Source organism: Panthera tigris, chromosome B4 (assembly GCF_018350195.1).
Source record: "Panthera tigris isolate Pti1 chromosome B4, P.tigris_Pti1_mat1.1, whole genome shotgun sequence".
In the NCBI taxonomy this organism is placed as follows: domain Eukaryota; kingdom Metazoa; phylum Chordata; class Mammalia; order Carnivora; family Felidae; genus Panthera; species Panthera tigris.
Genome location: NC_056666.1, coordinates 130,196,625 through 130,218,798, shown reverse-complemented (window position 1 = coordinate 130,218,798; position 22,174 = coordinate 130,196,625). Strand labels below are relative to the sequence as shown.

Sequence of the window (22,174 nt, the reverse complement as noted above, 5' to 3'; positions counted from 1 at the left end):
GAAAAGAGCAGCGGTGGAAGTAAGGGCTGCTCCCCCTGGAGAGAAGCAGCCGGGGTGCCCCAGGCGTCCTGGAAGGACGGGCATTGTTAGGGTGGTTGAGCAGGTGTTCCGCATGGCCCGGGGCAGATCCGGGGCCAGCTGGGCATGGGGAGGAGATTGTCCCCGGGGAAGATGTTGACTCCACCGGAGGGAGGTCTGTCTAGCGGCTTCGTGGGTTCAAGGTGGACTGCAGGCCTTGGGAGGGGGTGAGCCTGCTCCGGTGGGGGGGCTTCCTCTGCCATTTACCACATCAGGGCAGATAAATGCCTGTCCCCCTTCCCTTACAGACACAAAGACTGCCCATCTGCCCTGAGGCAGATATCGTCCTGCCCTAGAGTTTGCCAGCAGCTCTGGAGCAGGCTGGGAATGCCAGGTTGGGGGTTATGATCCAGATGTTTCTGTCCCCCAGGGAGCTGCCCCATCAGCTGTGACCAGGAATCAGAGCGGACCAGACTCCATTGTCCACAGGAAGATTGAGTGGCCCCGGGGAAGAGGGGGGATGGGGCACAGGGCTGGGGTCTCCTCTCCCCCAGAAGAGCCCTGCAGGACCACCCCAGGAATAGAAACAGTTTGATTTACTTGTTTAATTTCTAGAGAGACTTTCTGTATGGAAAATGTCCCTCTCGCTGCTTATACGAAGCCAAACACAGAACATTATGGCCTCTTCTGTAAATCCTTCCAGCCCCGTGTGTGCATAGGTGGGTGTGAGCCTGAGAAGGAGCCTCCCTGGTCCAAAGGGCCTGGGTAGTATTCTGGGTGTGTGTTGGGGGGGGGGGGGAGGGGAGGGAGGAGGTGATGGGGCCGTGCGCCACGAGATTGGAGCCCTTGCAAATACCCATCTGCTGATGATCCGCCATCCAGCCACCCATCCACCCAGCACCGCCCTCCCCGCCTTTGAGCTGAGATGGACACGTTAAGGCCCATCCAAAAACTGGGGAGGAGTTCTAGGTGGAGGAAAAAGGCAAGGACAAACGCTTGAGGCTGGAATGAGCTTGGTGAATTCAACGGTCAGCCTGGCCAGGGGACGTGGGGGGTGACTCAAGGCAGCAAGGTGGACAGGACCAGGTCAGGTGGGCCTCATCGGCCAAGAGGCGAATTTGGATTTTGTTCTAAATGCCGGAAGAAGCCGCTGGAGGGTTTAGAGCAGGAGAGTGGGGGTGTTTTCACTTCCATTTGTAAAGATCGCAGGGGATGGGAAAAGGGTTGTGGGGCAGGAGTGGAGGACGGGGGGGGGGGGGCGGGAGGGGTAGTTAAGTGGCTGCAGCCCATCCCCCACTTCGCCAAACTCCTTCCTCCTTCAAGGTCCCTCCCCAATTCCAGGTGAGGCAGGGATGATCCAAGGGCTCCAGTGGACCTAGGTGATCCCGGAGGGACGCCAGCTGGGCATGTGGCCAGGAACAGCCAGCAGCTGGGGCTCAGAGTGGAGCCAGAGAAACTGGTGGTCAGGTTGAATAAAGAAGATCTCTGAGCCAGAGGAGGCAAGAGCTCTGTGGAAGTTTCTTGAAGGACAGACGGTCAGCTGGTCAGAACTGGAGAATCAAGACTGGACATCCACTGGGGCAGAGCCCGAACACCCCAGCAGGCCTAAGAACTAATATTTAATAACAGCAAACGCTTACTCAGCTCTGAACATGGCTCAGGACTGCGTTTAGCAATTTGCGTACATTCTCCCTTAAGGTTCACGTATGCCCCGTGAGGTGTGACAGTTCCCATACTACGGATGGACAAAGGGAAGCCCAGAGAGGTTATGGGACTTGCCCAAGGTCACACAGCTCGAGAAAAGCTTCCCTGTGCCTGAGGCTAACACATCCGAAGGAAGACTGATGGGGCACCCGGGTGGCTCAGTCGGTTGAGCGTCTGACTTCGGCTCAGGTCATGATCTCACGGTCCGTGGGTTCGAGCCCCGCGTCGGGCTCTGTGCTGACCGCCTGGAGCCTGCTTCGGATTCTGTGTCTCCGTCTGTCTCTGTCCCTCCCCCCACTCACACTTTGTCTGTCTCTCTCTCACAAATAAATAAAAATTAAAAAAAAAAAAGAAAGAAAAAGACTGAGGCTAGGAGGGCTTTGATCTATATGGAGACCGGAAAGCATACATCATGAGCCCCCAGCTCCGTCCGGGAGATGGAACCCCTAACCTGGTGACGTGAGCTCCTGGCCACCTGGTGGTGGTACATCGGGCTGTCACCAGCATCTTTCCCCTCACCCGCCACATGTTCCTGTCCAAGCTTCCCAGGCTCTGGGAGAAGGGACACTGGCTTCCCAGGGAGGGCTGTCCTCCCAGAATCTGAAGCAGGCTCCAGGCTCCGAGCTGTCAGCACAGAGCCCGACGCGGGGCTCGAACCCACGGACCGTGAGATCATGACCTGAGCCGAGGTCGGACGCTCAACCGACTGAACCACCCAGGCGCCCCAGCATAGGATAAGTTTTTCAATTAAATTAAAAACACTTTCACGGTCACCCTGAGAAGAAGGTGCTATCGGCTCCCTTTCACAGATTAAGAAACTGCAGTTGAGGGTGATTTGCCATGGCGACTCAGCTTGTAGGTGACACAGCCAGGACACTTACCCATCTGATACCGGTGCCTCTGTGCCCCCACCCTGTTCTCTCTGCCAGCCGAAGGAAGATGTTGGGGAGGGGGTAAGCAGGGAGGGAAGCAGGATGTGTTGGGCTGTTTGTTCTTTAGGAGGAGAAGGACAGGACAGGAGACAGACAGGGATCCCCACAGGCCTCAGGATCAAAGTCTCCCAACGGCAGAAGGGCCAGTGGGCAACAGTCACCAGAAACCGGGGGCTGACTCCCCACCAGGCACCCAACGCATTCCAGAGGCTCACCGAGAGGTTTTGATTTCTTCTAAAATCGGAAGAAAACGAACTTTCGGGTAGAAAAAAGTGTGGGGTTTTTTGCTTTTGTTTTTGATTGAGGTATAATGGACGTGTCATATCATGTTAGTTTCAGGCATGCAACGTAACGATTTGATACTTGCGTATGTCGGGAAATGCCCACCATGGTTAAGTCCAGTGACCATCCAGCACTGTGCAGAGTCGCGCAATTTGTTTTTCTTTCTCTTTTCTTGCATGAGGACTTTAAAGATCTACTCTGTTAGCAGCTCTCAAATATGCAAGAGTATTATTAAATATAGTTACCATGCTGTACCTCCCATAATTTATTTATTTTATAAGTGAAAGTTCATACCTTTTTTAATTAAAAAAATTTTTTTAATGTTTATTTTTGAGAGAGAGAGAGAGAGAGAGAGAGAGAGAGACAGAGTGTGAACAGGGGAGGAGCAGGGAGACAGGGAGACACAGAGTCAGAAGCAGGCTCCAGGCTCCAAGCCGTCAGCACAGAGCCTGACGAAGGGCTCCAACTCACAAACTGTGAGATCATGACCTGAGCTGAAGTCCGACGCTCAACTGACTGAGCCACCCAGGTGCCCCTGAAAGTTCATACCTTTTGACCCCTTCACCCATCTCACCCACCCCTGAGAAAAAATGTTTAATATATAACATTTTTTAAAAGTTCCATTATAGCTAACATGCAGTGTTATGGTAGTTTCAGGTATATTAATATATAATGTATAATTTATTATATAGGTAATATATAATATACAATATATTATACCTATATAATATATAACTTAAATATAATAATTATAATAGAATTTACATATTATTATAAATTAAATATAATATATTACATATTATACATGATATATAAGTATAATATATTACATATTATATATAGGTACATTGATAGATTCATTCAGTGCAGTTGTAAAATATAATTATATATGTGTATATAAAAATATATGTGCATATATATATATATATTAATGTAAGAAGGGGCCCATGAAGGCAGAAGTGCCTTGAACTCGCAAAAGTCATAATGGGGCCCTGGGGGGTTGCCAGAACATTCCCACAGGCCTGGGGACTCAGATGCACCTGCCGGGTAGGGGCGAGCCACCTTCCTCACAGCCAACACAGGTGGGGCACTGGGCTCCTGGTCATAATAATAAATAATATCTGTTAACTATTAACAAAGCTCCAGGCTCTATCTCCCTTAATCCTTATAACACGTATGGTCTCATTTTACAGAGGAAGAGATCGATCTGAGAGGTTAAATAACTGCTCCCGAGGTCACATAGCTGGGAAGTGATGGCACCCAGATTCCAGTTCCAAATGATATCCGAGGACCTCTTCCTGCCCCAGGATCCTGGAACTTTCTGCAGCCTTTCATTGGTGGGGGTGGGGGGTGGTTTGTAATTAATCGTGTTTTGGTTGTTTCCCGTGCTCAAGCTCGTCTCCCCTCTTAGGCTTGGTCTCTTTAAGGCCTGGCTGTGTTTCTACTTTTCTTCTTGGAAGCTCTCAATCCCATGCATTGCACAAAGTCCTACGTACCCTGTGTGGCCAGCTCGGCGATGTCCTTCTTGGCACCCTGGAGGGGCGCACGCTGGCAGTTTTGCTGTGGCTGCTCCTCGCTGCTGCCTCTCACGGCAGCCTGATGGCCTCCTGCACAATTCAGGGAGGGCAGCTCTGTAAGGCCCATCGTGTAGCCTGGGAACCTGCTTCCGTTGCCACTTTATTCACTTAACGCTGTACCACGAGCAACGGTGGTACATGGCCACCGTGGCCATGGAGGGTCTCCAAAAAGTGTGATTTAGAAACAATTTTTTTAAGTTCATTTATTTATATTGAGAGACACAGAGAGAGCATGTGAGCAGGGGAGGGGCAGAGAGAGAGAGAGAGAGAGAGAGAGAGAAGGAGAGAGAGAGAATCCCAAGCCGCCTCCATGCTGTTAGCGCAGAGCCCGGTGTGGGGCTTGAACTTACAAACTGTGAGATCATGACCTGAGCAGAAATCAAGAGTCAGACGCTTCACTGACTGAGCCACCCAGGCACCCCCAAAAATGTGATTAAAAATTAAAAAAAAAATTTTTTTTTAATGTTTATTTATTTTTGAGACAGAGAGAGACAGAGCATGAATGGGGGAGGGTTAGAGAAAGGGAGACACAGAATCTGAAGAAGGCTCTAGGCTCTGAGCTGTCAGCACAGAGCCCGACGCGGGGCTCAAACCCACAAACTGTGAGATCATGACCTGAGCCGAAGTGGGATGCTTAACCGACTGAGCCACCCAGGCGCCCCCAAAATGCGATTTTTTTAAACTTTCTTTCTTTCTTTATTTTCAGAGAGAGAGACGGAGCACAAGTGGGGGAGAGTCAGAGGGAGAGGGAGACACAGAATCTAAAGCAGGCTCCAGGCTCTGAGCTGTCAGCATGGAGCCTGATGTGGGGCTCGAACTCACAAACCGTGAGATCATAACCTGAGCCAAAGTGGGACGCTGAACTGCCTAAGCCACCCAGGTGCCCTGGAAGGTAAGCAGTTTTATTTTTTTAACGTTTATTGATTTTTGAGACACAGAGAGAGACAGAGAACGAGCAGGGGAGGAACAGAGAGAGAGTGAGACACAGAATCTGAGGCAGGCTCCAGGCTCTGAGCTGTCAGCACGGAGACCAACGCGGGGCTCGAACCCACGAACTGTGAGATCATGACTTGAGCCAAAGTCAGTTGCTTAACCGACTGAATTACCCAGGCACCCCAGGAAGGTAAGCGTTTTTAAGAGAACCGGGCTGGAGATACAAATGTGGGTGATTTTGATTTTTTGTTTCTTTCTTTCCTTCTTTCCTCCCTCCCTCCCTTCCTTCCTCTCCGCCCCCCTTACTTTCCTTCTTTCTTTCTTTTAAAATATCTTTCACTCATATCACACACATACGCAGAAAAGAGTCCGATTCAGAACGTGGTTGTGTTCCCCCCCTTTAAACATTCTCCCAAAACAAGTGAACGTGTCCGTTCTTTCTACTTTGTGCATTCTTCTGAAACCTTCCACAGTGAGCCCGGATGACCATTATAATCAGAAAAATCCCACCTTTACAAGGGGTAGTTTCTGTTGATTAGGGAGTTTCCGTTTCCAAAGCACTTGGAGACTCCTTATCTCGCTTGGGCTTTTTACCGCAGCCCCCGGAGAAAAGCGAGAAGGGACTGATTTCCTCGTGGCTTAAGAGGAGGAAATCACCCTCCTCTGGGGGCGGGGAGGGGACTGGAGGTGGCGTCCCATCAGCTCCTGGCACCAGAGGGTTCTGAGCAGGGCTCGCCTCCCCCCCACCCCTTCCAGAGTGGCCATTGCCAGCTCTGATGGAAACCGCTCTGGCTTGGCCAAACCAGGGCTCTAGAAAAATCCCGCTTCTGGGAATCCACCCTCAATAAGTTGTCAGGAGGCAGTCAGATTTTATACGCAAATAGATTTAATGCAGCAGGACTTTTAATGGCATCCGTTGAGAATTAATGTAAGTGTTCAGCGGGAGGAAATTGGGCCAATAAATTGAGTCATTGAAAAGTGGCATATTTCACTGCCATTAAAATCTAGTTCTGAAATATAGATTTGTGGGTTTAATGTTTCCTGAACGCAGCAGCATAAACAATTGCCCAGACAGAGGGATAAAAATCCACAGAAAACCGTGAGGAGTGAAGTGTGCCATAAACAGAACAGGTGCCCTCCGGGCGGTAAGGTTATGAATGTCTGCTTCTTTTTTTTTTTTTTTTTTAAATTTTTAAAATGTCTTTTTATTTATTTTTTGACAGAGAGAGACAGAGCATGAGTGGGGGAGGGGCAGAGAAGAGGGAGACACAGAATCCGAAGCAGGCTCCAGGCTCCGAGCCCTCGGTGCAGAGCCCGACGCGGGACTTGAACCCACAGACCGTGAGATCATGACCTGAGCTGAAGTCAGACGCTCAAGCGACTAAGCCACCCAGGTGCTCCTAAAAGAAATTTTTTTAATGCCTATTTAATCTTGAGAAAGAGAGACAGAGTGCAATTGGGGGAGGGGCAGAGAGAGACAGAGACACAGAATCGGAAGCAGGCTCCCGGCTCCCAGCTGTCAGCACAGAGCCCGATGCGGGGCTCGAACGCATGAACAGTGAGATCATGACCGCAGCTGAAGTCAGATGCTTAACTGACTGAGCCACCCAGGCGCCCCTATTTTTTTTTTTTTAAGTTTATTTATTTATTTTTGAGGGAAAGAGAGAGAGGCAGAGAGAAAGGGAGAGAATCTCAAGCAGAGCCCGTGCTGTCAGCACAGAGCCCGACTCGGGGCTCAATCTCACAAATTGTGAGATCAAAACCTGAGCCGAAATCAAGAGTTGGACCCTTAACCGACTAAGCCCCCCAGGGGCCCCAACCGTGTACCGTTTTTATTTTTATTTCAGTTTTATTTTTCCACACCTTTTAATGTTTATTTTTGAGAGAGAGAGAGAGAGAGAGCGAGCGCACAGTTGGGGGAGGGGCAGAGAGAGAGGGAGACACAGAATCTGAAGCGGCTCCAGGCTCTGAGCTGTCAACACAGAGCCGGACGTGGGGCTCAAAGTCACAAACTGTGAGAACATGACCCGAGCTGAAGTCGGACACTTAACCGACTGAGCCACCCAGGCACCCCTATTTTATTTTATTTTTAAAAATATTTTTATTTTTGAGACAGAGAGAGACAGAGCATGAGCAGGGGAGGGGCAGAGAAGGAGACACAGACTCCCAAGCAGGCTCCTGGCTCTGAGCTGTCAGCACAGAGCCCGACGTGGGGCTTGAACTCATGGACCGAGCCGTGAGATCATGACCTGAGCCGAAGTCGGACGCCCAACCGACTGAGCCCCCCAGGCACCCCAACTGTGTATCGTTTTTAAGACTTACACGTACAATCAGAAAAACCATCGGGTGACGGGAGATGACAAAACAGAAGTCTCTCAAAACGAATCTCGACATCGCAGAGAATGAGAAGCTTTGAGCTTTTTAAAAAAAATTTTTAATTATTGTTATTTTTTAAATTTATTTTATTTATTACTTATTATTATTATTTATTTATTTTTAAGATTTTATTTTTTTAAAGCTTCCAGCTTTTTAAAATTTTTAATTATTATTGTTATTTTAAAATTTGTTTTATTTATTACTTATTATTATTTTATTTATTTATTTATGTATTTTTAAGATTTTATTTTTTTAAAAGCTTTGAGCTTTTGTAAAATTTTTAAATATTATCATTTTAAAATTTATTTTATTTACTTATTAATTAATTAATTTATTTATTTTTAAGATTTTACTTTTTTTAAAAGCTTTGAGCTTTTGTAAAATTTTTAATTATTATTGTTATTTTAACATTTATTTTATTTATTACTTATTATTTTATTTATTTATTTACTTGTTTGTTTGTTTTTAAGATTTTATTATTTTTTTTAAAGCTTCGAGCTTTTCACACAGCAAGTCTCCCTGTTCGAGGATGAGGAAGTGGGGCTCAGGACCTTGGGTGGCTTGCCAAGCTCACCTGCTGGTTGTGCTGGCTTCCGATGCCCGGCTGGGCGCTGGTCCTGTGCTGGGCCGGGCACGGGGCAGGAGGCTCCGGGCTGGGCTGGGTGTGCCCGGACGAAGAGCGTCTCATCCGTCCTGGGAGATGTGAGGGGGGCAGACACCCGGGCAGGAGGGACCAAAGTCCTCATGTACGGCCTTGGGGGAGTTAATGTGTAATATTCTAGAATATAAACTGGGCTGTGAGGCGTGATCTTGAGCCCAGACCTCCAGGAGTCGCCGGGAGCCGCACCGGGAGCTGCCACCATGTCGGTGAGGATGCCGGCTTGCCCACTGCCCACCTCCTCCATTTCCCACATCTGTGCTTCAGTGGGGCAGCTGGTGGGGGGCGGGGGGAGCGCAGCTGGAGGAAAGCCACTGCCCCTCTCCGGGCCTCAGTTTCCCTGTCCGTAGACTGACCAAGTCGGACAGACGGTGTCCACAGCCCTCTAGGGTAGATGTTCTCCGCTCCCTCCACCACCACCCTGCTGGGGGAGCCGGAACCTACCTCTTCCCCTCTCTAGACTCCGTATCTCGTCCGTAATAATAACTGCCAACATCTACTGGGCTTTAACTTTTTTTTCTTAAACGTTTGTTTTTGAGAGACAGAGAATGAACAGGGGAGGGCCAGAGAGAGAGAGGGAGACACAGAATCTGAAGGAGGCTCCAGGCTCTGAGCTGTCAGCACAGAGCCCGACGCGGGGCTCGAACTCACGGACCGTGAGATCATGACCGGAGCCGAAGTCAAGAGTTGGACGCTCAACGGACTGAGCCACCCAGGGGCCCCTCTCTTCCCTTTTCTTATGAGGATACCAGTCACATTGGATTGAAGGCCCACCCTAAACAAATCTTAAGTTGATTACATCTGCAAAGACCCTGTTTCCAGGTGGGTCGCATCCGTAAGTTTCAGGTGGACGTGACTTTTCGGGAGACGCTGTTCAAGCCAGTACCTGTAAGGTGCAGGATGTGACCGTGACTGGAGGGGTCAGTGTGGCAGGGATGATGCACTCCCCACCCCCTGCCTCCCAAGGGCAACTTTGTGGCCCAGAGACCTTCCCGTCTTTCCCCTTCTCTGGTCGTCCCATCCCTGCCCTCTCTTTCCTCCTTCTCCAGAGATCACCTAGTCCAAATATCCTACATTAATGATGGGAGAACCGAGGCCCAGAAAGGGAGGCAGCTGGCCCCAGGTCACTCAGCCAACCAGGGGCAGGGTCGGGACTCGATCCCTGACCACCGACTCCTGCCCCACTCCCCAAACTGGCTTTGCCCCCGTTGTCTCTCTCAGACTTTGCTGAGTGAGGACAGGGATCCCGGGTCTGCACGCTCCCACCGGCACCCTTCTCTGTCCAGAGGCACCTGCCCCTGGCCTTTCTGGTGCTCCCGTCCCGTAGCAACCCCCACCTCTATCCTTGGGGGCTTTGCTCCTTCTGTTTCAGCCAGGCAGCTCCCAGGAGGTGGTAAGGGAATGGGGGTGCTCTTCCCTACACGGGCCCCAGCCTGACTGGTCCAGGGTCCGGGGGGTGGGGGTGGGTGGGCAACTGGGGGGAGACGAGAAGACTCAGCCTGCTCACGATGTCTGCTTGTAGCCGTGTGTGCGCCTCAGAGCGCCCATCTGTGACAGCTTGCTTTGTGGCAGGACATCTATGTTTCTGGTAACGTCTGAACATCTTTGGGAGGGACCGGATAACCTTGTCTCTGAGCGGCAAACTTGTCTATCTGTGAGACGCTGGAGGAGAATTTTAACCCAGCCTGTCTGGTTCTCAAGACGGCAATCCAGCTGTCACACCAAGCGTCCCTCTGACGGGTGAGGCTCTCCTGCCTCTAACCCCCCCGTTTTCTCAACGGCGGGGAGATTTTTCCCACCAGGGGGCATTTGGCCACATCTGGGGACATTTGTGCTTGTCACAACTGGCGGGGAGGGTGCTTCTGGCATCTGGTGGATACAGACTGCCAGTTCCACACCCTCGGATGCACGGGCCATCCCCACGACAAAGAGTCATCCCGCCTCACCAGTGTGCGGGCTGCTGGCTCCACTCTCCTGGGCTGCGCACAGCCTCTTTTCAGACCTGCCTTTTGAAATGTCCCGCCCCTGGGACAGCCGGGCAAGCCCGCCGTGTGTGTGCACACTGCATCGCCTTGCCCCTTGGTAAAAAGAAGGCAGCTGCCAGTGGGGGAGCATTGACTATCCTCCCAAGGACGCTGCCCTTGGCTGTCAGCAAAGCGCCCCAGGCCTGTGAGTTTCAGGCGTGCGGGCTCCAGGAAAAAACCCAAAATCTGTGAACAGAAATCGCACAACGTAAACGTGTTCTCCCACGGGATGTTTGAGATCTTCGGTACCTGCTGCGTGTGTCCTCTCCCCCCCACCCCCAACCACACGCCTTCCGAGCATGGATGTGGGAAAAGGGACATTTTGTAAGTGTTGGGTAATGAGCTTTGAAAATAGCTTCAAGGGGCGCCTGGGTGGCTCCGTCGGTTGGGTGTCTGACGTCCGCTCAGGTCGAGATCTCACGGTCTGTGGGTCTGAGCAGACCCACCTCGCCCCCCCCTCCCCGGGCTCTGCGCTGACAGCTCAGAGCCTGGAGCCTGCTTCGGATTCTGTGTCTCCCTCTCTGTCTCTCTCAAAAATAAATAAATAAGCATTTAAAAAAATAGCCATCCTCCCTCCCCATTAAAAAAAAAAAAAGAGAGAGATAGCTTCAAGACCCTTCCTTTAACCACAGAGCAGCTGTGGGAAACTTGTGCTATATAGAAATCTAGGTGCTGTTAAGGTCCTATGGAAAAAGGAGTGAGTGGATCATAACAGCAAGTAATCATAATGGTATCCGTCCCTCGATTTGCCTGTAGTTCATGCCAGCCTCTATGTCTGGGGCTCTGCAAACGTGACCTTGCCCCTCCCAACGGCCTGAAGGTGGGTGCTACTAACCTCAGGGCCCCCGGCAGTGTCTGTCACAGAGGGGGCGGCTTAGCACTGGTTGTGAATGGATAAATCAAATGAGCCCATTTTATAGGTGAGGAAAGTAAGGTCTGGAGAGGGACTTTGATAGGACATGTCAAGACATGTGACTTACAGAGCTTTATAGTTCCTGGTTTTGGATGGGCCAAGCCCTGCACGCCTCTGTTACAATCACTTTCTGTTAGTAAAATGGCTCCAAGGTTTTGCAGAAGCTGAACACATCCTCATTTGGGGGGTTCTGCTAAGGGTGCCTTCATCACCTGAACCTATTTGGGAACTGTAAGGTCAGCACAGACCACAGTACCCACTTCACAGATGGGCATACTGAGGATCCCCCAGCTGGGCCCCATGTGTCCACATTCAGCTGTTCTCATCAGGCTGGGTGGATGAGAGTGAAGCAAAGCAGGGAAGAGGGAGTTCTAGAAGGCTCTGACCAGCGCACTCTAGCTTTTTCCCTTCCCAGCTCAGTGCCCCGTGAGAAGGTGCCTGTGAATGGGGGCCGCCAGCAGAAGGGCTCTGGGCATGTGCGTGACGTGCTTCTCCGTTGGCACAGGGAAATTTTGAGATCGTGAACATGGACATGAAGTTGGGCTCAACCCTGAAGATCAAGGGCAAGATCGCCAGTGACGCCGTTGGGTGAGCAAGGGGAGAGGCCGGGTGGGCCCGACCCGGGGAGGGGGGCTGTCCACAGGCCTGGAAGGTGGGGGCAGGCAGGGCAGCCTTGTGAGATGGTCACAGGGGAGAGCGACCTCAGGGGCCTTTTTTTTTTTAAATCCTTTGCTCGTGCTCACATCCCTGCCATGCCCCCGGCTGGCTCCCCTCCTGTTAGGGGCCTGCCTTCACCTCCGAGGCTAGGTTTGGGGACCCCCAGAATTTCATAACTCGTGCTATTTACTCAACTCCGTGTCCCCCAAAGACACTGAAGGGGGTAGGCAGAGAAGCCCCTAGAGATCTGCCCAGCCCCCTGTGGGTCAGGTGTCTCTAGGGAAAGCCAATTCCACCCCTCCCCCCACCGCCCTCCTCACCCAGCTGAATGGGCAGAGGCCAGCCTTTCACACACGTTACACCAGAGAGAGCCACCAGGGGGCGCCAAGTGGTCTCTTTTGTATCCTCTCCCTTAGAACTAGCCGCACTTCTAATTCCGTTGTTAACAGCTCGGCACTCGGGCTCTCCCGTGGGCAGAACACGGTTACAGAATTTCTTGGGACTGATCCGCAACCGCTTTTGGTTGAGGAGAGGCGGGCAGAGGCGTAGGGTAGGAGCCAAGAGGAAAATCGCTCCTTTCTCCTACTTGGGTTCCCTAAGTATACGGTCATGGTCTGAGACCTCCCAGCGAAGGCACCCTATTCATGACTCAGAATGTTCTACTCTCAGGGACCTTGGCGGTCTGACCCAGGCTGTAGGGATCCTGTCAACAGGTCACACGGCCCCCTGATCGAATACCTGGAATGACAGGGAGCTCGCCACTTGAGGTTAGCCGTTCATGGCCACACTCAGCGGATCTTCAGATACCTAAGGACAATGCTCTCCCCCAAGGACAGGTACCCCGAACTCCTGAGATTGTCACTATCAGTCCCCCTCCTGTCGAGAGCCTTAGTCCCTGTGCCAAATGGAATGACGCTCCAGTGCTGAGTCCGAGCAGGTTGTCACCTCCTTTGTTTTAAGGCACAGGCCTCTGTTAACGCTTTTCTTTTGGGATTTCTTTCAGCTTGTGGTCAACCAAGACCCCACGACCCAAGCAGCTTTACCCAGGGCCGGCCCCTAATCCTTGTCACCCCCTTTCCCTGCAGATTTGCCCTTAATCTGGGCCAGGGGTCATCTAAAGTCGACCTGCATTTCAACCCACGCTTCAGTGAATCTGTCATTGTCTGCAACTCACTGGATGGCACCTGGGGGGAGGAGCAAAAGGATGGTCACATGTGCTTCAGCCCAGGGTCAGAGGTCAAGGTGAGGTCAGAGGGGAGAGGCGCCCGAGGAGGGTGTCAAAGAGAGAGCCCAGGTGGGGGCGGGGGGCACCCTGGCCTAGACCTGGGTTTGGCACTGTTGAGGCCAACCCCGGGGCTGCCGTGGCCCATTTTCCAGGGCCTCCGGCCTCCCTGACACCCTCCCTCCTGCCGCAGTTCACCGTGACCTTTGACAATGACGGATTCAAAGTGAAGTTGTCAGACGGGCACCAGTTGACCTTCCCCAACAGAATGGGCCACAGCCACCTGAGCTACCTGAGCATACAGGGTGGGTTGAGCATCACCTCCTTCAAGATCGACTGAGCGGAGAGCACCGCACCGGAGTCAAAGACCCCACTGCGGATTCCCGATCCTGAGCTCCCGCTCCGTCACAGATCAGCGGCCGCTGAGTCCCGGCTGCTGGCCAGCAGTTCCTGCCCCTGGGACCCTACTTCCCTCCCCTGAGCCTGAGACCAGACAAAAGAAGCCGCCTTTACCTAGCCTTCCTGCGTCAGTGCTTGTGGTCATTCCCATAGCGCTCCCAGCAGCCTCGTGCGACAGGGAAGGAAACTGAGGCATAAGGTCGGAGCGCTGCGAGGTGGGGGTTGGGACATTCTCCCAAACACCTCTAAGCACCCGCTGCAGCCTCTCGGTCCGCAGTTATCACCGGGGCAAGTGATTAGTGATTACGGAGGGGGGGTTACGGAGCAGGCCCCGGTTCCAGGCACCTGGGCCAGGGGCTGTTCCAGGAACTGTAGATAAGGGCTCCCACCTGGGCCTCTTATCGCTGGAACATTCATTCCAGCCTGGTTACTCATTACCCCCTGGTTTGGCCCCTCCCCTCGCTGGGGGCCCTGGGGGTGTGGGTTTGGGGGTGGGGGGGAGAGATTCTTTGGTTTTCCAAACCCGATGCTGAAGGTATTTTAAGCAGGTGGAGTTGACTTTGTTCTCCCAAGTCCCCAAGCATCTTGCAGGACGCCTTTTATCAAAAAGCCTTTTTTAATCAGGACCCCGAAGCAGGTCTGGGGTGCACAGGAAGGTGGGATTCCTCCCCTGTGAGGTCGCACCTGACTTTTCTCTGGGGTTGGAATGTTGGGGAAGCAGCCTTAGCAAGGGCTGGGGCTCTGACGGGTGCAGGAGGGACCCTGCTGGGGGCAGCTCCGGGATGAGCTGGGGCAGGACGTCCCTTAGGGAGAGGAGACAAAGGCCCTGTGTGGTATGCTCCCCGTCCCCCCCCCCCCCCAGCAAGGACAGCTTTTCCAGCACAAAGGCTATACTGTGAGGTTGGGCTCTCCAGCCAGTGGGGGTGGCAGAGGGTGGGGGGTGAGCCTAAGGAACGGCCCTGGGTCCAGAGTGGCAAGGGGCTAGGTAATGCAGCCCAGCAGGGCCCACGGGAACACCCAGGTCCCAGAACAAGCCTGGTCTCCTCCGGCCTCCCTCCCATGTCTGTCCTGCAGAGGCGTGGAGGGGCTTGGGGGCAACTGGGTTCTCCCATCTATCGTGGACAGGACGTAGCTATTCGGTGCTGGCTCTGCACTGTTCATGGGCAGTGCCCTGAGCCCTGGAAGGGTCCTGAGCCCACGGCCAGCTGGTCACACCTTGACTTCATCGTCCTCCTCAGCATCAGCAAACTCAAAGGTGTTTGCTTGCACCGTGCTGGGCACGGGGGCCCTGCTGCCCGCCTGGGGTGCCCCCCACTCTTCGTCCAGGCTCTCCCAAGAAGCCCGAGCCTGGGGCAGGACCCCCGCTAGCTCTCGCCGGGCATCGATCTCAGTATAGCGGTGGCTACCCTGGCTGCCCCCCCAGCCTGCTCCCCAGTGCCTGCTAGGGGCCGTGTCAGCAGGTATACGGGGACACTCTCCCACCACACTGGCCCTCACCTCAGCCAGAGGGCTCAACCCGGCAGTCACCCCATTGGGGCAGTGTCCACGTGGTTGGGGGTTTGAGGCAGGGGCTGGGGGTCTTGCGGCAGGGGCTGGGGAACTTGAAGCAGGGGCTGGGGAACTTGAAGCAGGGGCTGGGGTCGTCTCAGCTGCAGAGGCTTCTGAAAGGCTCATGACCCCCAGCAGCTCGCTGAGGAGAGATGGCCCCAGGTCGAGGTCCAGGCGGAAGGACAGGAGGGAGTCAGAGCGGCGAAGCTCGGGCTCGGAGGGGAAGGCACTATCACGTTCTCGGTCACGAGGCTTTTCCGGGCGAGGCAGGCGGGAGATAGTGCAGAACCCGGAGTCCGGGCCTAGAAGAATGGGGAGAAGGGTCATAGCTGGGGTCCCTAACCAGGAATCGGGGTGGGGAGGGCCAGGACCAACCCTAGCTTGCTGTGTGGCCTCTAACACGTCACTCTCTCATCCGGCCTCAGATTCTCCCATCTTTTCCAATATAGCGAACCCTGAAGTTTCTCACGGGATCTTTCTATCAACCCAGAAGTTGAAAATGGACACAATTCTCATTCCCACTTTGCAGACGTAGAAAGGGAAGGCTCAGTCTGGGACAGGGGGAGAGGCTTGCCCAGGGTCATAGGGTCTGAAGGGGGCAGAGGCAAGCCTGGAGCTCAAAACGTCCTGACTCGCAGTCCCAACTGATGGCCACGGTCCTCTTGCATGACAGTGGCCGATGGCTGCCGGCGAACCCATAGCACGTGGACGGGTTTGTGGGCACGGGGACGGAACTAGCAAGCTGGGGTCTGACTGCACAGAAATCACAGACTCAAAGGACAGGCGGATGCCCTGCGAAGGACCTCTGGTCCAGCCTCTGGCTCCAAAACTACCATGCCCGAGGCACAGTGTGGTCACTGTGGACCAGCCCTCAGCGGAGTTTTGAGCTGCGTTGCTGGGGGCGGAGCACCCGAGGAAGCCCCTGGCAGTGGGGCAAAGCCACAGGGCAGAGAACGGCCACCAGGTGGCAGCAGGGGCCCTGCTTCCCAAGGCGAGCTGTCCAGCGGAGCTAAGGTTGCACCTGCCAGTCCCCCACCACGGCCGGGAGGGCCCCCTGGCTTCTGTCCGCGTGAGTGGTTTTTCCAAATTTGTCAGGTTCTGTGCAAATAACAAAAACACAGCAACAAGCCCCGACGTCCTGTCGCTGAGTCTTAGCAATGACCCTAATGGACCCATTACACATACAGGCCAGGATTGAGCCTGCAGAGGTCAGCCGGCGTGCTGGACACCGGGTAGAACCAGGATTCTAATCCAGAGCCCAGACTCTCAGTCTCGCCACCGTGTCATTCTGACACGAGGGGGCTGCTTCCGTGGAAGGGGACGGGCTGGTTCAGCCATGGGCCCGGACACAGGGAGGCGAGTTAGAGTCGGGGAGAGCTGGACCGCCCTCCCCTCCCCTCTCAACCTCAGCGCGCTTTGCGGAGTGAGCTGGTTTGCGACCCTTGTCCCCGCCCCACCCCCCCACCAACCCCTTCCATGGTCTGGGGTTCGGGCCTGACCTCCACGGTGGGACCAAACTAACGCGGGGCAAAGAGCTCACTTGGTGGCTCGGCCGTCCCACCGAACACCCTGGGCCTCGGCACCTGACGAACGAGTGGCCAGCCCAGGCCCTCACCGTAACCGGAGTGGCCGTCTGTGGAGCTGGCAGGGTTGCGGTCGAAGGTGAGTTTGCCGACCACGAGGCTGTCGTAGGCGGCCTGGTTGAGCTGGGGCAGGGAGATGGCGTTCTTGATGATGGGGGACACGGCGGGCGGAGCAGGTGAGGGTGCGGGCGGGGAAGCCATCCGCCGGGGCGGTGCCCCTACCCTCCGCACCTGCTGTAGCTTCTTGGCCAGGAAGCTGCGGGGTGAGCGGTGAGTGCTCCCCGAGCTGCCACCGTGGTTGCTGAGGAAGGACGTGTCGCCGAAGACGTCCCCGCCGCGGCCCACGTGCATGGTGTGGCGGAAGTCGCCGAGTGGGGGGCTGATCATGTCTGCCGTCAGCCGCCTCTTCCCCTGTGAGCCGGACACCCAGCCAACCGGCGAGAGCTTGCCCAGGCTCATGGCAGGGGCTCCTCCGGCCCCCTGGGGGCCTGGCATCAGCTCCCGCTCTTCACGGTGGATGGTCCGGGCCCCCCCCTCCCCGGGGCCGGGGCTCAGGATCCACTTCTCAGCTCCTTCCTTCCCAGAGGAAGGGGGGTGGACGGAGGCTGCTCCTGTGCGCTCCTGAGGTGCTGCCCCCTCGCGTGTCCCTGAGGCCTGGCTCTCGGCCCCGTGGAAACCGCTACGGATGCCTGTCCCGACACGGAGAAGGTACCAGATGCGCCTCAAGCGCCAGCTGCCCCTCTCTGGCCGGCGGTGGAGACCTGAAAGAAAGACAACGATGGTAGGCCCCGTTGGGGATCCTGGGTCACACAGCGAAAGGGAACAAGTGATTATACCCACCAACCCCGATGGGGGATACCGCCCACGTGCTGAGCGGGCGCGCAGACGACAGGCCGGACAATTCCGGGAGGAGGACGACGCTTAGGACCAGGCAAAGCAAACAATAGTGACCCAGTAGGAATTGTGGTTGTTGCCTGTGAACAGGTATGGAGCGGAGAGGGGCACGAAACAATTCATCGGGCTGCACGCTTGAGACGTCTCTCTGTAAAAAGCATGAATGGTCCTTGTACGGAGGCCGTTTATGAAGCACCTACTAAGTGCCAAGAAATGACCTGTTACTCGTGTCATTCACACGACACCCCGGAGGGAGGTGCTATTTTATTTTGTATTCTTTCATTTTTTAAAGTTAACTTATTTTGAGAGCGAGCGAGCAGCGAGGAACAGAGAGAGAGAGAGAGAGAGAGAGAGAGAGAATCCCAAGCAGGCTCCACGCCATCAGTGCAGAGCCCGATGCGGGGCTCAAACTCACAAACCGCAAGATCATGACCGGAGCTGGCGTCGGGCGCTTAACCGACTGAGCTACCCAGCCGCCCCGGGAGGCACTATTTTAGGGAGGAGAAACTGAGGCACAGAGAAGTGAAGTGACTTGCTTGAGGCTACATAGTAAAAATGGTGAGGCAGAGCCCTCCCGACCCAGAGTCCTCGAGCCCCAAGCTACATTCTCTTCTGCGGGCGCGTTGAGCAAATCACCTCCCTTCTCTGTGGGTGAAATTGTCTTTCACTCGGAGAGGCCAGGAGGGAGGAGGTGCCTTGCCACAGGCTTTGTGCACTGCTGTGTAAACAGCCTGCGCAGAGGTTCCTTAGAACCCTCCGCCTTCAAGGTGCTTCCTGGAAAAAGGATCCTGTGGTCAAAAGTGGTTTTTTCCAGCTGCCTACTGCATGCCTGAGCGTATTCAAGGCTCTGAGAAGGCCCGCAGGAAAGACCTTTACCATTAATTTTTCAAATTGACGTAGGAGCCTTGTTGTCAGGCAACAAGTTTTGGAAAGAGCTCAGCAGGTGCCAAAAGCGATTCCTTCCCCACTCCGTCCCCTCCTGATCTCCCCCACCTCCTCCCCAGCCCCAACCTTCTCTAAGCTTCTTCTGGTCTGACCCCATCCCTTCTAGCATCATAGAAAGTGCAGTCTGGAGGACACCTATGAGCCTACGGTCTGACCTCTGGTTTTCCTGTGGCCCACAAAGGGTCCAAGTTTGCTCCAGGTCCTATCAAGAGAGCTAGTTGAGACTTGAACTCAGAGCCTCTGACTCATGGCCCTCTGATCGGCTCCTGGAGCCCCGTCTTGTCTCCCTAGATTGGCAACACACTCTGAAGGTGGGGCGGCTGCCTGGATTTTCCTGCCTTCCTCCCTCCCAGCACCCAGCCTGGGCTCCGCACCAGCCAGGTGCCAAATCAACAGGGGTTCAATCACAGGAGATCTTAGTGATGACCTTCATACCAAAGGATCACCCTTTGCCACCTTCCAAGTGAGGGTAGGTGGGGGATTCAAAGGCCTCGCAGGGTGACCTTGAGCAAGTCACTTACCTCCACAGGTGTGGGGCCTCAGCTGATAAAAGTTGATAAGACCTAGATGTGTGCCTCAACTTTTTTTTTTCCTCTTGTTTTTAAATACCGCTGCCACCTCCAACATACAAAATCTCAATACTGCCCTTTGAATGTTATTTGAAATTCAAAATCGGTTAAATAACAAGATAAAAAACAAAGAAAGCAATAAAACAAAGCTAGCTTTGTTCTCGGACTGCATTCTGGTCCCTTCCCACCATCTGATCCACCCCCCAGCCCTAACTCCTCCCCCTTGGAGGGGGGGGTGTCTGAATCATCCCTTTCCCTGGCACCCCCAGCACCAAGAAGTCCTCGTGGAATGTTTGCTGAAGTTAGGAAGCACTCTGCAGCTGGCCACCCATTACATGATGTCATCCGACTCCAAAGGCCCCGCTGTTGAGGTCACGAGGGTGAGCCCATTTTTACAAGCAGAGCCGAGGTTCCGAGGGAAGGGACTTGGCCAAGGTCACCTGGCAGGTGCATGGCACGGGCCAGGTTTCCTAGCTCTGCAGAGACGACGGATGAATCTCTGGGCGGGAAAGGAATGGGCCGGGGGCGGGGGCGTCACTCTGAATGCCACGTGAGGGGCCACTGTGTCTGCCGTGTGGCTCCACCCACCTCTCTCCCAGCGTCCACCTTGAAGGAGCCACTCTTCTCTCCACCGAGAGGACTCTGGCCCCCACCTAATCCCCATGGCTGCCTTAACTCTCGAGACCAGCTTCTGCTCCAATCTTGCGACGCTCCCACCTCCCCAGTGCCCCTGGGCACCTCTGAAAGGTCTCTCCTTACCTCTCCACCTTGCCCGCTGCGACAGAGAGACACTGCCGGGTGGTGGGGCCAAGGACAGGGCAGTGCTACTGGGGACCCGTTTTTCCCACGTGGGAAACAATAACAGCATCGAAATCTGGTTTTTTCCCAAAGGAGCGGGAAGAGAGGAAGGTGCTGTAATTAAACCCCCAGGTCCCGGAGTCAGGCGGCCCCGGTTCAAATCCAACATATGAACACGAACATCTCTGACTCTGGGCGTCCTTGGTGGGAGCTCTTTGGCACCTGACACTGACTTCAGGGTATCGCTGGCAATCAGGTGTGTCCCATCTGGCCCTGGAGGAAGAAGGGCTCCAGGCGTCCTGGTGCAAAGCCTACCTCCCTGTTGATGCGCATGACACCCATTTTACAGGTGAAAACAATGAGGCGTAGAAAAGGGGACCGACTTGCCCCGAGTCACAGAGCAAGAAAAAAAAAAAAGTGGTGTGGCTGGCAGCCTCCCCAGGATTCTGTCACCATCACTAGTAAATGCCAGGGGAGGGATAGGACCACAGCGGCGGGGCGAGGGGCAGGGGAACAGCTGTGGCAGGAGGCAAAGCCCAGCTGCCGAGCTCCAGAAGGGCAGGCCTGGGAAGCAGGAGGCTGAGCTGTGCGGCTTCGGTGCCGGTGACCAGGCAAGAGTGGTCACCAAGCGGCCTGGGTGTCCTAGCAGTCCTCATATTTACCCTACAGAAGACAGTCAGGCGGGGGCACTTGGTAAGAGGTTACTCAATGGTGGTAATGACGCAAGGACAGGGTTTGAGGCCGAGGGCAGGGACCGCGCGTTAGGAGAGGCCGACAGGGGCCGCTGTGGAGGCACCTGTGGTTCAGAGGAGGCTGGGGGCTGTCTGACATTGGGGGAGGGGGCAGAGGCTGGGGCGGCTGCACCCCTGCGCTCACCTGGGGGTCACCCCAGGTACTGGTGCCTGCCAGCTCACCACCTGTCATCCAGGAGGCCACTCACACGCACACAGCCCCTTCCCCACCAGTGTCCAGCTGGTTAACATCCCAGACCGCTGGACAGCGTGACGGTGCCTGGATGAGGGCTGCTATGGCCCTGGAATAAAACGTCAAGTCCCTGGGGCCTCTCATACCCCTGGAAGGCACACCCCATCCCCCAACCCGGTCAAGGTGGAGACACGAGCAAAGTGAGGCCAGAAAGGGGCAGCAAGCTGTTTGCAAGGGCAGCGCGGACCCTGGGACAGGACTCTGAGGGGTTAGATGGGAGCACCAGGGGCCATGGGGGAGTAAGAGGAAAGCAGGTTAGAGCCCAAGCCCTCCACTCGGTGAGGCGGGCAGGCCGTGGCCCAAGTGTCGCACAGCCCTGGGTTCCAGCCCCCGCAACGCGTTTGCTGCGGCCTCGGGGGGTAGTCCCACCGCCTCTCTAGGCCTCAGTTTCCCGGGCTAGCAAATGGGCTTCAAGCTGGGCGGACCTTGCGTGGTCGAGGCAAGAACAGAACAATGTCGAGGCCGGTCGAGATTGGAAGTCCGGGAAAGACTTTGGCCAGAAAACGTTCCCTCTGGGAGGCAAGGAGTTCGGATGGGGAGGGTCGCTCCACGGGGGAGGGGAGAAGGGACAGCCGGCTGTCGTGGCCCGAGGGGAACCGGACGGGATGACCTCATCCCTGCTCGGCCTGGAATGCGGCGGTTGGGGAGGGGGCAGGGTGCCTGGTCCATCTCCCCTGCGGTCCCTCCCGCCCCCCACTTCCCGCTCTCCGCGCCGGCCTCGCCAAGGGGCCCGACATTCCGGCACTTTCGCCCCCTCCCCGTTCCTTCCCTTCCTTTCCCAGGGCAGGAAGGAGCGTAGACGGCCCTCCGCGCGCCCCCTCCTCCCGCAGCCGGCTTTACCGCTCGCCCGCTCCAGTGCTCTGCGCCCCTCCGCTCGCCCGGGACCTTGCAAAACCACCCCCAAACTCGGAGGGTCCCCGCGCCCTGCGCGACGGGCCTTCCTGTTGGCACCCGGGGCGCCTTGGGCAGGCTGGCCTCCTCCCTCCCTCCCCCCCCCTCCCCGCCCCGGTCCCCGGGAGCCTAAGAGGGTGCCGGGTCCCCCCCCACCGTCCCGCCGGCGTCCACGCCCACCCGGGGGAGGGGGGCGCTGTTACCTTCGCTCCGCGAGCCCCGGGGGCCCGGGGCCGGGGGCCGAGGGGCGGGCGCGTCGGCCCGGGC

At 55.2% G+C, this 22,174-nt stretch overlaps 2 protein-coding genes across 5 annotated transcripts; one reads left to right on the top strand and one right to left on the bottom strand.

Moving 5' to 3' along the window:
* The first annotated feature begins 8,638 nt into the window (after positions 1-8,638).
* LGALS2 (galectin 2) lies at positions 8,639-13,814 on the top strand. 3 transcript variants are annotated; one of them, XM_007096410.3, is made up of 4 exons: positions 8,639-8,689; positions 11,923-12,005; positions 13,160-13,316; positions 13,490-13,814. In XM_007096410.3, exons 1-4 carry the CDS (start codon positions 8,684-8,686, stop codon positions 13,634-13,636), a joined length of 393 nt encoding a protein of 130 aa, XP_007096472.2. In that variant the 5' UTR covers positions 8,639-8,683; the 3' UTR covers positions 13,637-13,814. The 3 variants fall into 3 exon arrangements, with proteins under 3 accessions (XP_007096472.2, XP_042849153.1, XP_042849154.1); XM_042993219.1 differs by lacking the exons at positions 8,639-8,689; positions 11,923-12,005 and adding an exon at positions 12,495-13,011; XM_042993220.1 differs by lacking the exons at positions 8,639-8,689; positions 11,923-12,005 and adding an exon at positions 12,499-12,910.
* Positions 13,810-22,165, bottom strand: CDC42EP1 (CDC42 effector protein 1). Of its 2 annotated transcripts, none has more exons than XM_042993217.1 (3): positions 22,111-22,165; positions 16,859-17,587; positions 13,810-15,545 (listed from the first exon to the last, which is right to left on the bottom strand). In XM_042993217.1, the coding sequence occupies exons 2-3, from the start codon at positions 17,319-17,321 to the stop codon at positions 14,905-14,907; spliced, it is 1,104 nt and encodes a 367-aa protein (XP_042849151.1). In that variant the 5' UTR covers positions 17,322-17,587; positions 22,111-22,165; the 3' UTR covers positions 13,810-14,904. The 2 variants fall into 2 exon arrangements, with proteins under 2 accessions (XP_042849151.1, XP_042849150.1); XM_042993216.1 differs by lacking the exon at positions 22,111-22,165 and adding an exon at positions 17,667-17,868.
* Positions 22,166-22,174: the final 9 nt, after the last annotated feature.